The sequence below is a fragment of the Procambarus clarkii genome, chromosome 60 (assembly GCF_040958095.1).
Source record: "Procambarus clarkii isolate CNS0578487 chromosome 60, FALCON_Pclarkii_2.0, whole genome shotgun sequence".
Classification (NCBI taxonomy): domain Eukaryota; kingdom Metazoa; phylum Arthropoda; class Malacostraca; order Decapoda; family Cambaridae; genus Procambarus; species Procambarus clarkii.
The window spans coordinates 11,578,960-11,591,358 of NC_091209.1; the positions used below are offsets into that span (position 1 = coordinate 11,578,960).

General features: G+C 37.6%; 1 protein-coding gene across 1 annotated transcript; it reads right to left on the reverse strand.

Annotated features, from left to right (window-relative positions):
- Positions 1 to 236: 236 nt before the first annotated feature.
- Positions 237 to 10,584, reverse strand: LOC123766877 (uncharacterized). The gene is made up of 3 exons (XM_045756331.2): positions 10,199 to 10,584; positions 5,362 to 5,538; positions 237 to 978 (listed from the first exon to the last, which is right to left on the reverse strand). The coding sequence occupies exons 1-3, from the start codon at positions 10,299 to 10,301 to the stop codon at positions 605 to 607; spliced, it is 654 nt and encodes a 217-aa protein (XP_045612287.2). The 5' UTR covers positions 10,302 to 10,584; the 3' UTR covers positions 237 to 604.
- Between the last annotated feature and the right edge of the window lie 1,815 nt (positions 10,585 to 12,399).

A 12,399-nucleotide genomic window follows, 5' to 3' on the forward strand; every position in this document is an offset into this window, starting at 1 on the left:
ATAAATATTGCAATGAGTGGACAAATAATACTTTTATATTGTAATATCCCGATCCTTTTTCAGTATATTATTCATCTTTTATCTATAGACTTATGCCTTCCAAGGAAATAAACAATAGGTAATGTAAGAGTGGTATATTATTACTGTAGTAAATATAAATGAATTAACATGCTGTTGTACAACAAAAATTTAACTTAACAGTTTAATTAATTATTTATGAAAGATTGAAAGTCAAGTAAAAGTTAAAGCTTTTATTGGTTCTGCAGTAAATAAATAACAAAGTGGAAAAGATGTGCCAGCCAAAAAACTTTTTTCAAGTATAGATATAAATTCTGATATAAGCAAGTAGTCGACTGAGCTACGATAGGGTTAAAAGGGTTGAAACCGAAGTTCTACTGAACTTACTGGATCCCATAGCCTCTCTGAGGCACAAACCAGGATTTTACACAATGCCCCCCCCCTCCCCCCTGCACCTGAGTTATGTCAATAGGCCGTTTGCCCTTACATCATTACACACAGAGTTTATTTGATGCATCACTAACGTGATGCATCAAATAAATCCACAAGGGCTGCGACGAGGATAAGCAAGTAATGTTTATCTGCATTAAAGTAAATTACTCAGATATACACTATGGATTTGGGGAAAATGACCCGCAGGTCTGCTATTATCTTCCACCCCAGCTCTCTCAGTAGTACAATAACAGCATTGATCTTCCATATAACCTATATTCAGTTTATACATTTTTCCTAAGTATTCTACATCAACTGATGCTGTTGTATTTACATAAGTTGCTGCCCTATTATACTTGAAAGGGTACTTGCAACCTTCTAGTGGAGTCAGACATCGCATCACTTTGGGCAAAGGACCACGAAAATTTAATTTGTTCAAATATTCTGGTTCATTTTTGCCAAGATCTTGTTTGGCATCTTCCAAAAAGGCATCTTCAGTCGCTTGTGTAGGTTTATGAAGTAAACATTCTGTGAAGAAAATATAATTATATCAAGATATACAGTACTGTATTGTCAAATTTTCTTCCAGCCTCTGGCATCAATCCTATATAATCCAATTAAATACATTAAATCAAGAAAATTACTAAGTACAATTTTGCCAGATATTTACAATCACTACCACACATTATAGGTACACTGTACAGTACATCCTAACATAAACATGTCTTATAAAATGATAAAGAAGCTGTCATTAACCCCTGGATGGTGCAGCTGTTATATTAACCCTCAAAGGGTGCAATACATTTATAGCTAGGGTGAGTAACTACAGTACAGTATTGCAAAACAGCACAACAGCTATGAATGGTTGGGAGTACCACGAAAGATTTAAAAGTCCCGCAGTTACACAGGGTTCACATCAGCTTCCTCAGGGCTCTAGTAAATAGATCCCATTAAAAAAAAAAAATCGTGGGCAACATTCCCGGGTGTGAAGGCCTGAGTACTGAGTGAGCAACTAAGGCTGGCGCATGCAGCATGAGCTAACAGCACTGCTGTTCAGCTTATAACCACAGCATCACCTAAAAATGTCAAAAAACACATATATGTAACTGGTATTATTTTGCCATGATAGTATTACAGAAGAGCCTGACTGTGATAAAGACTGTGTACAATGTTCAGATATCAGTGAACACAATGCTGTTCAAGATGTTCACAGCACTAGCCACAGCACACTGCCACTGTTTCATCCATCTAAGAATCTTCAAACGACTTCTCATGTTCCTTTACAAAATAAACTTGTGGAAAATTATTAATTTACAGGATTTAGTGACCAGGACTCTGATAATAGCAGGATTGTAGTGAGAATTAGCAATGTGCGTAGTATGGTGGGAGGAGTAATCTTGAAGGAGGGAGAGGTGGTATTGTCTGCAGACTGTGTGTGGCGACCTGTTATTGTCTGGACTCACCATACCAGCTTAGTGGTTCGCTATGGTGAACACAAATGTAAATACTCATATGTAACGTGTGTGTATATAGTGTAATAACAGCAAAAAAGTATGTTGGGAGGAACCATTTTGGCGAGGGAGGTTTGGTGAGGGTGGGAGTGAGGCTGTCATCTGCTGGCTGGTGTGTGACTTGTCATGCAGTGTATGGTGGCCACGATGCTGTTTGGACACCATACCAGCTTAGTTGTACAGTTATGGTGAATAAAACATGTAGATACTTATATATAACTTGTGCATATAGAGTAATAACTGCACAAACAGTAGTGGGATGAGGAATGTTGGTGAGTGAGGTAGCATAGTCTGCTGGTTGGGGTATTGGTAGCCACTATGTGGTTTGGACACTATACCAGCCTAGTTGTTCAGTTGGTTCACACATTTTATTATATAAATATATCACACTACACCCTACTAAATAATATTACTGAAGAAAAAAAAAAAAAAAGACAATCAATCAGATATTGAAATAATTAGGTAATACCATCTTTATGTGGAACTCCTGCTTGTCAGTGTGGGTGGAGCAGACCGCCACAGGATGCTTACTTTTTCAATACCTCAATTTTGCCAGACTTCCCTGTGCTATTGCGACCATAATATGTCACCTATGATTCCCCCACCCCCGTGATCAGAGAATACAAATGAACACTTTTCTAAGACGAAAAACAAATTTGAACTTTTTTATTTCTTGCACCTGGCGGTGTTGAAGGCTATTAACCACTTGACTGCGCCGGCCGAGAAAACTCTGCCAGTGGGAAATTGTGAGAGCCGAAAAAACACCTTTTTAATATTTTGCACCCATTCAAAACGTGCATGGGGTAGATTGTGTACTAAATGAACTTTTGGGACCTTCAGTGAGAGGCAGCCATCTTGGAAAAAAATTCCCAGAATGATCTAGGGCTGCTGGCTGGCTTAGTTCTGAGTGAGCAACCATGGGTGGCACACGTGCCTCTGGCTCCCAACCACCTGTCCGATGTAGTGTTGAAAGATCGCTCTGTCGGTAAAATTCAGACCTTATTGTCTGAAGAAAATAAGGGTCATAATATTGCTGAAGCTAGGCACAATAAGGACCTAACACAAGGGTCAGATGCAAGTGATACAGCACCGATTAAGACGATACAGCGAGTGTATCCAGTAGTAGCTGAGCGCCACCCATGCTCACCCATGTTATCCCCAATTTTTATAGATGATACATGGATGAATCATTTTCTGGGTTAAATGATGATGCATCTGATAAAAATAGATGAAGATGAAGATAGAATGAAGTGTTAGCAGCTTCCATGATGGTATTTTCCATCAATCTTTTCAAGAATAGCTGAATCTCTTCCAGAACAGCTGAATCACTCCAGAGTACCTTACAAAGAGATCTTTTCAAGACTACCTAACAAATTGATCTTTTCATATAATTTGTTCAAGAATACCTTACACTTACAAGCTTGGCTACATACCACCTACAGGTACTAAAGCCAAGGGTGTACATGGGTGCATTATTTGAAAGCACACAGAACGAAGAAACAGGAAGTGAAAATCTGTTTGTACCTGGTGCATCGAGAGCGAAGTCGCTCTGTCTACCATGGACTGCTTCTTTGATTATCATTCACTTCTAAAGTATTGTGTAATACAGTGTGTTGCTGTGTAAATAGTGTGTGAAACTGTACATAATGTAATATTAGTGAATTCTGAACAAGCAATATTGTGACAGTAAACATTTATTGTGGTCATATTACTGACACATGAATCACAGTTCTACTGTATTAATATTGGAAAGGACATATACATGCATCAGATACAAAAAAATTACTATAAAGCATTGAAAATACATAGAAATATTATTTGTAATTATATCTGTGGCAACTCGCGAGGCATGAATGGTCCGCACAACCGTGTCTGGGAGCTTCACGCACGGGCAACCAGCCTGTGATGACGTCACGCACCACTTTGTCCACGTCCCTACAGCCTGTAACACCCATGCCCCCCCCCTCCTTAGAGTTCTCACTCAGGGAAGCCTTCTCCAAGAGGTCAGCCCAGATGACCTCCGGATTATCTTGTATGTTGATTAAAAATTCCTGGGTTAGTCTTAGTCAGCATAGTTTCAAGTACAGTATATAATATTTCGTGATACTCTTGTCAAACATTGCAATGGAATTAGACCCCAGATTCATATGTGTAAACATCCATGGATCTCCCCCTTATGGCCAGGTCAGAGGTCAGTCACACACGTAATTAATAACTCCTCTCTTGAAGAGTGTATGGTGAATGTCAAACAAGTTTAATGAAACTTCTTGAGTGTTTGTACACGTGTGGCCGATCTCTTACATTCTTGGTGGGTAGCAACAGCAGATCTCCCCCTTCCCCCCTGTGGGGGTTGTATATAGAGGTCCTGTAGGGACTTAGTAAGAAGAGAGTGCCGGACACTGGGGTCCAGAGAGGGCTGTGGAGAACATCGGGAGGTGACAGAGGGAGAGACAGAGGTCTTAAGGTAATGTGTGTGATCTCTGAGGTTTTGTTCCATGTCCAAATTTCTTAACTTTTTTTGCCAGTGTTAGAGTAGGATTTATAAGTGGTGATTGACATAATTTTGGTCTCAATAAACTCATGTTAAATTTCCCGTCTGTGTCCATTGTTGAATCCTCTTAGCCTTTTGGATATAGTGGCTGACAACCGTTCTCATAATTAATGACAGTCATAGAAAGTACTCTCCAAGTCAAGCAGTGTTTCTTGCCTCGTTGCTTGATATAGTCTCAATGGTCAAAGGCAGATGGTGGCAGCGTATTTAATCCTGTGTTAGCATTTCCTTGTTGGCAGTGTACCTTTTAGTTCCGGTGTAACCATCTTATGTCAGCTCATAACGGTGTTACCAAGTGCAACCGATGGGGAAGTGTTACTCAGGATAAGTAGTGTTTACATTATTAGTTTAGTATCCATTATAGTGGTGTTACAATAGATTGGTGTTACATTAGAGCGGTGTTACAAGCCAAAGTGTAATTTTATATTTTGTTTTACATGTACAGTACATGTTCAGGAAAGGAAATTTATCATTTTAAAATTTTTTTTTTTGCGAACACTTGATATTCGGCGCACAAGGAGAATTTCACAATAAACGCAGTGCATTACAGAGATTAAGATGAGCATACAGTGTATACAGTTGTATACAGTGGCACATCGGGTAGCGAACGTCCCTCTTTAAAAAATTTTTTTATTAGGAACTAAATTTCTTCGGAAAATTCGAATTGGATTACGACCTTACAAGTTACAAGGTGAGGCAAAGTTTGTAACCCGATTCAAATTTTCCAAAAAAACTGAGCTCATAACCACAAAAATTCGTAAAAAGGGACGTTCGGTACCCGAGGTTCCACTGTAAAGACAGTATTTTAGAGAATTAAAAGAAACTTGTTTTTTAACAAAATATACTTACCAGAACCATCACTACATCCAACATCCTTGCACGCATGTGATTCATTCGTAGCAGGGTTTCCACTACCATTGGTGCTCAGTATTACATAAAATAGTATGGTGGCTACCATTACTACTACAACTGCCAGTATTATAAATAACACCAATTTCATTCTTGGCCTCAATTGCCTCAATTTACCTGAAATAATAAATATTAAATATTCAATAAATGTATAAACACTATAATATTTATACAAATATTATACAGTATTATACCTGGTCAGAGACCGGGCCGTAGGGACCTGATCTCCAAAATTGTCAACAGGTTGGAACAGTACAGTATTAACAAATTACATAAGCTGCAAAGAATGATATACTGCACTGTTGACAGTATTATATATAAATGAATGTAAAGTCACCATCTTTTAAACAATGTTTTTGTCTTTGTCAGTGGATTGCAAAATACATTATTAATATTTTTTAGTTCTGCAAAAGTTATGATATGAATCAAAAGGGAAGATATCTTTCATTTAAATGACACTGGAATGGTTGCCATACATTCAAAACAAACTGATATATCAACACAAACCTCACTATATATATATATATATAAATATTTGCAGGCAAAGTGACCCGAGAAACAGGTACTTCACCAGTTTTTCTCTTGCTTACAGTGGTATAAACATGTAAAACATCTATATCATACCACCAACCATATTTGCAGAGCAAAAACAATGTAAATGGTCACCAAAGTTAACCTGAAACATTTTCCATATGATCCAAGGTGATCCAGATGTTGCCTGTGTTGTATTAGTTTCCCCGATGAGGATATAGACTTACTGAAAACCATTAGACGTTGTAACCTTAATTACTAAGGTTTAAGTGCTGTAACAAATCATGCAAGCAAAATTACAAAAAAATTTATTATTGCAAATTACAAAAAATGTCTGGCACTACAGAGGCCAAGACAATGATATGAACTACATTCACATACAGTATTACAAGATATTTTGTACTATTGTGGGAAAATGGTATGAACTATGTTTGCTAGCAAAAATTGCAGGTTTGAGTTATGTTAATCCCAGCATTGAAAATGCCTTTCTCCAATTAATAGCCTAAAAAAAATTAGTTTCTCACACATTTGTGTCAAGTTATGTCACTCATATTTTTAGGATACGTTGATAGGTAAAGTATTTTTTATGGTTCACTTTTGTATCTATCTTCTTATTGTTTAGTTCTCAAGGTGGCTCACATTTTGTAGATTTCTAATGTGTTCACTGATGGACTCTTGGTCTCATCTAAATGAGATGGAACTGGGGAGTTGACAATGCTTCCTTTCAGTGGATATGCACTAAATTCTATCATCCTCAATTGGACCTATTTGCCAACACTTGGAACCACAAGACTCTTGTGTGTAGCCCATTTTCAAATCAAATGGCATTTGCATTGGATGCACTATTTCAACTATGGTCATTGGGAGATAACTAATCCAATTCCCTTAGTCCAAATCATGCACCCTGTCTTGACAAAATTGGTGTTTTGTTAGCTGCATTTTATTATGGGGTCCCATATGGCCTGCTCAGTCCAGCTCTTCCCACCACTTCTGGACTGGTATCCAACTTGATCCTTCACATACATCAGTTTGCAGTTTCTGTTGCTTTTCTAGGTTCTTTATCAATTTTCACATTTGGATTATCTAAACCATACTTTTGTGACTTCACAAAAGCCTTCGACAAATGTGACCAAGGTGTTATTGCACACAAGGAATTACTGGAAAGTAGGGAGATGGATCTTCAACTTCCTAACAAACAGAACCCAGAGTGTAATAATCAACAAAGTAAAATCTGAATCATCCACCGTGAAAAGTTAGTCCCCCAAATGTACTATGATTGCTCCAGTACTTTTCCTCATCCTCATATTAGACAAGGCTGCAAACTATAGTACTCTATCATCCTTTGCAGATGACATTAGAATTTAAATGAGTAGACAACATAGAGGACACAGCAAACCCCTAATCTGATGTTAGTCAAGTCTTTCAATGAGCCACAGAAAACAACATGATGTGTTTAAGTTCCAATTACTGCACTATGGAAAAAATGAATACATCAAAGTGGAAACCACATAAAACAGTCAAACCACAATATGGAAAGAAAAAGCAACGTAGAAGTTTAAGTAGTACAGAAATCATGTCAGAAGACCTTACTTTCAAATAACACAACAAAGATGCTGTCACAGCTGCAAGAAAACTGACAAGTGGGATAACAAGAATCTTCCAAACAAGAGATACCATGCCAATGATGATACTTTTTAAGACATTAGTGTTCTCTTGACTGGAATACTGTTGCACACTAATAGCCTCATTCAAAGCTGGAGAAATTGCTGACCTGAAGAGTGTGTAAAGATCCTTTACTGCTAGAATCCACTCAATAAAACATCTAAATTATCGGGAACGCCTAAAAATGTTAAATCTGCATTCCCTAGAGTGCAGGCAGAAATGATATAGAATAAGTTACACTTGGAAAATATTAGAAGGACAGATACGAAATCTGAACACAGAAATAAGACCAGGAGGCATGGAAAGATCTGCAAAATAGTTGCACTGAAGAGCCAAGGTGCAATAGACTCACAGAGAGAACTCATCAATATCAAAGGCCCAAGACTTTTTAACACACTTCCTCTACACATACCTCTTGCAGTGTTCAAAAGAGAATTCGACAAACGCCTTCAAAGGATACCTGATCAACCAAGCTGTAACTAATTCATCAGGCTGTGAGCAGCCACATCAAACAATCTGGTAGATCAGACAAGCAGGCCTGGTCAGAGACTGGGCCAAGGGGACATTGATCCCAAAAATTTTCAACAGGGTAGGTAACAGGTAGCCAGTCGATATAGTGCTAATGCATATTATAATACTGTAATATATACACTTATACGTGATCTTTATAGACTACTGTATCATGCAACAACCTATGTTTTATATTATAACAAAGTTATTGATACTCTATAATGTTGATGAATGCCCAATTATCAATGATTTTAGACCAAATGACAAGTGATATGGGCCTATAGGCATTCTGCAGTTTCATTTATTCTTATGGTATCAGGAGCTGTGTAATTTCATTCGCTCAAGAATATTCAAAGATATCCTAATGCTTAAGTATAACTGAAGTTTGCTGAAAGGAAGCCTGGTCAGAGACTGGGGCTTTGGAACCTTTACCCTCGGGATCACGGATCATGGTAAAGCTGTGCAGGCTAACTAGTGTATCATATGCATGGCAAATTATCTGGCGAGATTTGAGATACAGTACAGGTATACTGTAGTATTGCTACACTTTAGCAGTCCCGGTGGTGTAGTGATAAAGCACTCGCCCGGCACTTCATGAGCGCTTTGGCCTGGGTTCGTATCCTACCAGGGAGGATTGACCGGGTGCCAGTCCTTAACTGTAGCCTCTGTTCATCCAGCAGTGAATGGGTACCTGGTTGTTAAACAATTTGGCGGGGTGTATTCGGGGGAAAAAAATAGGATTAGGGACCTGCCCGAAATGCTATCACACTAGTGGCTTTACAAGGATGTAAAAATTCTTGTATAAAAAATGTATTAGGTGATCCCAACTAGCTCTTGACCACTTACACTCTGTAACCTCTCATATACTCTCGAGTAGCAGTAGAGTGCTGGCTACCCAGTGTTGTTAACAATATAGACAAAATATACCTCAACACCCTTGAATTGATATCTGCTTAATTCTGGCCTTGTAAAAAGTTCAAGGAGTAATTCCGGTTAACTTTGTATTTAAGTGAAATAGGTACTGTATGTCATACTCCTTGCACTCAAATGTGCAAATGTCTCCAACTTGACACTAATTTTAGGAAATTCTTTATCAACTTTAATTGTGCTGAATTGTTCTATCATCAGTGTCTGATGATAGAACAGAGATGGGTTGGGCAAAGAATATGCCCTCAAAGGAGTTGACTATAACCTTAGATTACTTATAAGATGCCTTAAAACAAAAAGAACTTCAACAAAACCTTGCAGATCTAAAACAAAGTGAAATTTACACTAGCTCTTTCATCTATCACACTACCACCATGCAAGATGACCAAAGAGCAAGGGATAATCAAAGAAAATTATAGCATACTCATACTTGTTATTACTACTTAGTTATAAGAATCTTAGAGTATGCATTACACTGCCAATACAGACCTGATCAAATATAAACTGTCAAAAATTATTTACACACCCTGCATCACTATGTGAGGGAATGTGCAAAAAAAATGAGTAGAGATAACTATTGCAAATTTAAACAAATTATTTAATTCAAGATGATTTAAAAGAAATTTCAACCAATTATCCCAAGTTTGCAAACCTAGCCCAATCAAGCCTAACATCCTAACCTAATAATGTACCTGTATATGATTCTGACAGTCGGAAAATGAGCCGTGTCATACTCTCTTGTGTATCTTAACACACACAAATTTTATCTTAGAAAAAGACAACAATAGCTAACACAAGCTAGTGTACATACTGTATTTTAATCGTAGATAGTAGATACAAAAGGATTCCTGTACCCTATATATGAAATCTACTGTGGTCAAAGTTGTGTACTGAACCACTTTGCAAAATATCAAAATGCAAAAGTTCATGGTTATTAGGTCAGAATAATTCATTGTCGAGGGGGACAGGCAGCCAGTGTATATAGATATATTGGGCTTATATTGATGTTCCTTTCCCCCCTCCCATAAATATTTTGTTATCAAATTACTGACCCTTTTGCTAAGTTAACTTTAAACCTCAATTACTAAACTCGTAGTAAATGTAAATACAGTATTTACCCTTACAACTAAATTCTAATCAAACTTACTTAAAATAGGGTACTTATTAGGCGTCATCACGGGGTTATGGTCAGCTGAAGTATAACAAAACTGGTGGAGCAGGTGTCTAATACCTCTGACTTCACCCCTCATGACGAAGCTTCCTCTGTCCTCACACCTCCCGAGAACCTTCCAGAACTTTATCTAGTTCCCGAAAGCTACCACCAGCTACACGAGCTTCACAAAGCTTCCTAGCAATAAGTTAGTAATGAATAAATATGATATATTTACTCATAATAAGGTTGGTGATAGCTTTCGGTATTTTGGCGGGATACCCCCGACACACGAGACGGATCGCACACATATTTTTTTTTTTACCATTTCGGACACATTTGTACGTTTCGTATATCATATTTATCAGCTCGTATTAATAACCATCTCACTCACACAAATATATATATATATATATAAGTTCTAATACTGGAAAATATATGTCACTGGAATAAATAAACGCAGGTTAAATGGAAGATATAGTCACTGCTTTTCCCAAAAGCGGTGAAGTTCTGCGGGGAACGAAAACGTATTACTATGATTTTGTGTCTAACCGACTAAATAGCGCGCGCGCGGGAAATCGAGTGGGGTACTTAAACGCGCGTGCGCGGACTCGGCGACCTCTTGCTCGCCTCTTCCTCGCCAGTTCACTACAAAACGCCCACCCTCCTCCCGGGAAACCCTGCTTCCCCAGTTTTATTTCCAAGGGAAAACGTTAAAGCAGTTTGCTGGGGACACTGGTTCCATCTTGCAACGAATCTGTTACCTTGGGGGTGCTCCGACGGAACCCCCAAAACTAATTAGAGATGTCACTTCACTGTATTTGATTTAATCGTCATTATAACGGCTATCCATTAATATTATTTCAGTATAATAATTTATGGTTATTCACTAATCATTATTAGTCACCATAATTAATTATCCACTTTAATTATCTATTTATTCGTTATAATGAGCTAGTATGCTTCTTCATTTAAGAATTATCAATTACTTAATCACTTATGATTATTAATTAATTATTTGTATTTAATAAATAATTAATTATTATTTATTAATATAAAAATAAATTAAGTCCCACTCTGTGAGCGTTTTCTTCCAATCCGCAGAAATATTGTATTGACGTGCTATATTGAAGCTTATATGGGGATCTAATTTGTACATGCCAGGGCTTACATTACGGCTGTTGTTACATTGTTTGATCAAAGCTGACTCAGTCACATTTTGTTCAACGAAATTAACGATACATTTCGCCTTTCTGAAGTCGATAGAATGATCACATAAACTAGAATGTACAATGGACTCCAGTTAGCTGGAGCACTCCTAATTAGCGCGAGAAGACGCGCTAATTGTATGATCAAGTGCTATTTATTTATTCATATTCTTGTGTGTTCATATTCATATTCTATTCTTAACTTATTAGCAACTTTTATTGTCTCGTTTTGGTCATAATAGTGTCTTCCATGGAAACACAAACCGAAACTGTCTCTATTTTCTGCTTGTTACAACTTGTAATAAAGTTGTTACATCTTGGCTTAACGTGTTCATGACGTATTAGAACGTTGTTACAACTTGCAGGCGATGAGTCACAATAACGTGGCTAAAGTAAGTTGACCAGACCACACACTAGAAGATGAAGGGACGACGACGTTTTGGTCCGTCCTGGACCATTCTGAAGTTGATTGTTGTTACAACTTGCTATATTGGTTGTTATAACTGGTTAGGAGGTGTTAAAACTTGTTCGAACGTTGTACCAACGTCGTAGTTTCGGTGTGTGTTTGGCGGGTTGGAAGACGAGAACAGCAGCGAATATGTAAATATTTTATTTTATTTTATTTATATATATATATACAAGAAGGTACATTGGGATGATGAGGATACATAGCATAGTAATTACATTCTTGTATAGCCACTAGTACGCGCAGCGTTTCGGGCAGGTCCTTAATATACGAAAGAGTTCGTGTTATTGAAGGGACCCACATCCTCGAAGAAGAAAATAAAGTGTTCAGAGAAGACCTTGTGGATTCTCACTGAACACTTTAATCTTTTCCTCTCCTACTACCCCTATTATTTGTTGTTAATTTGTTTTATTTAATTTGTATACAAACTTGTTTGTGAACGAACTAGTTATCTGTGTACAAAACTGACAGTATCCAAAACGCTTATATACGATTCGACCAGTCCCCGGTCGTACACGTTTTGA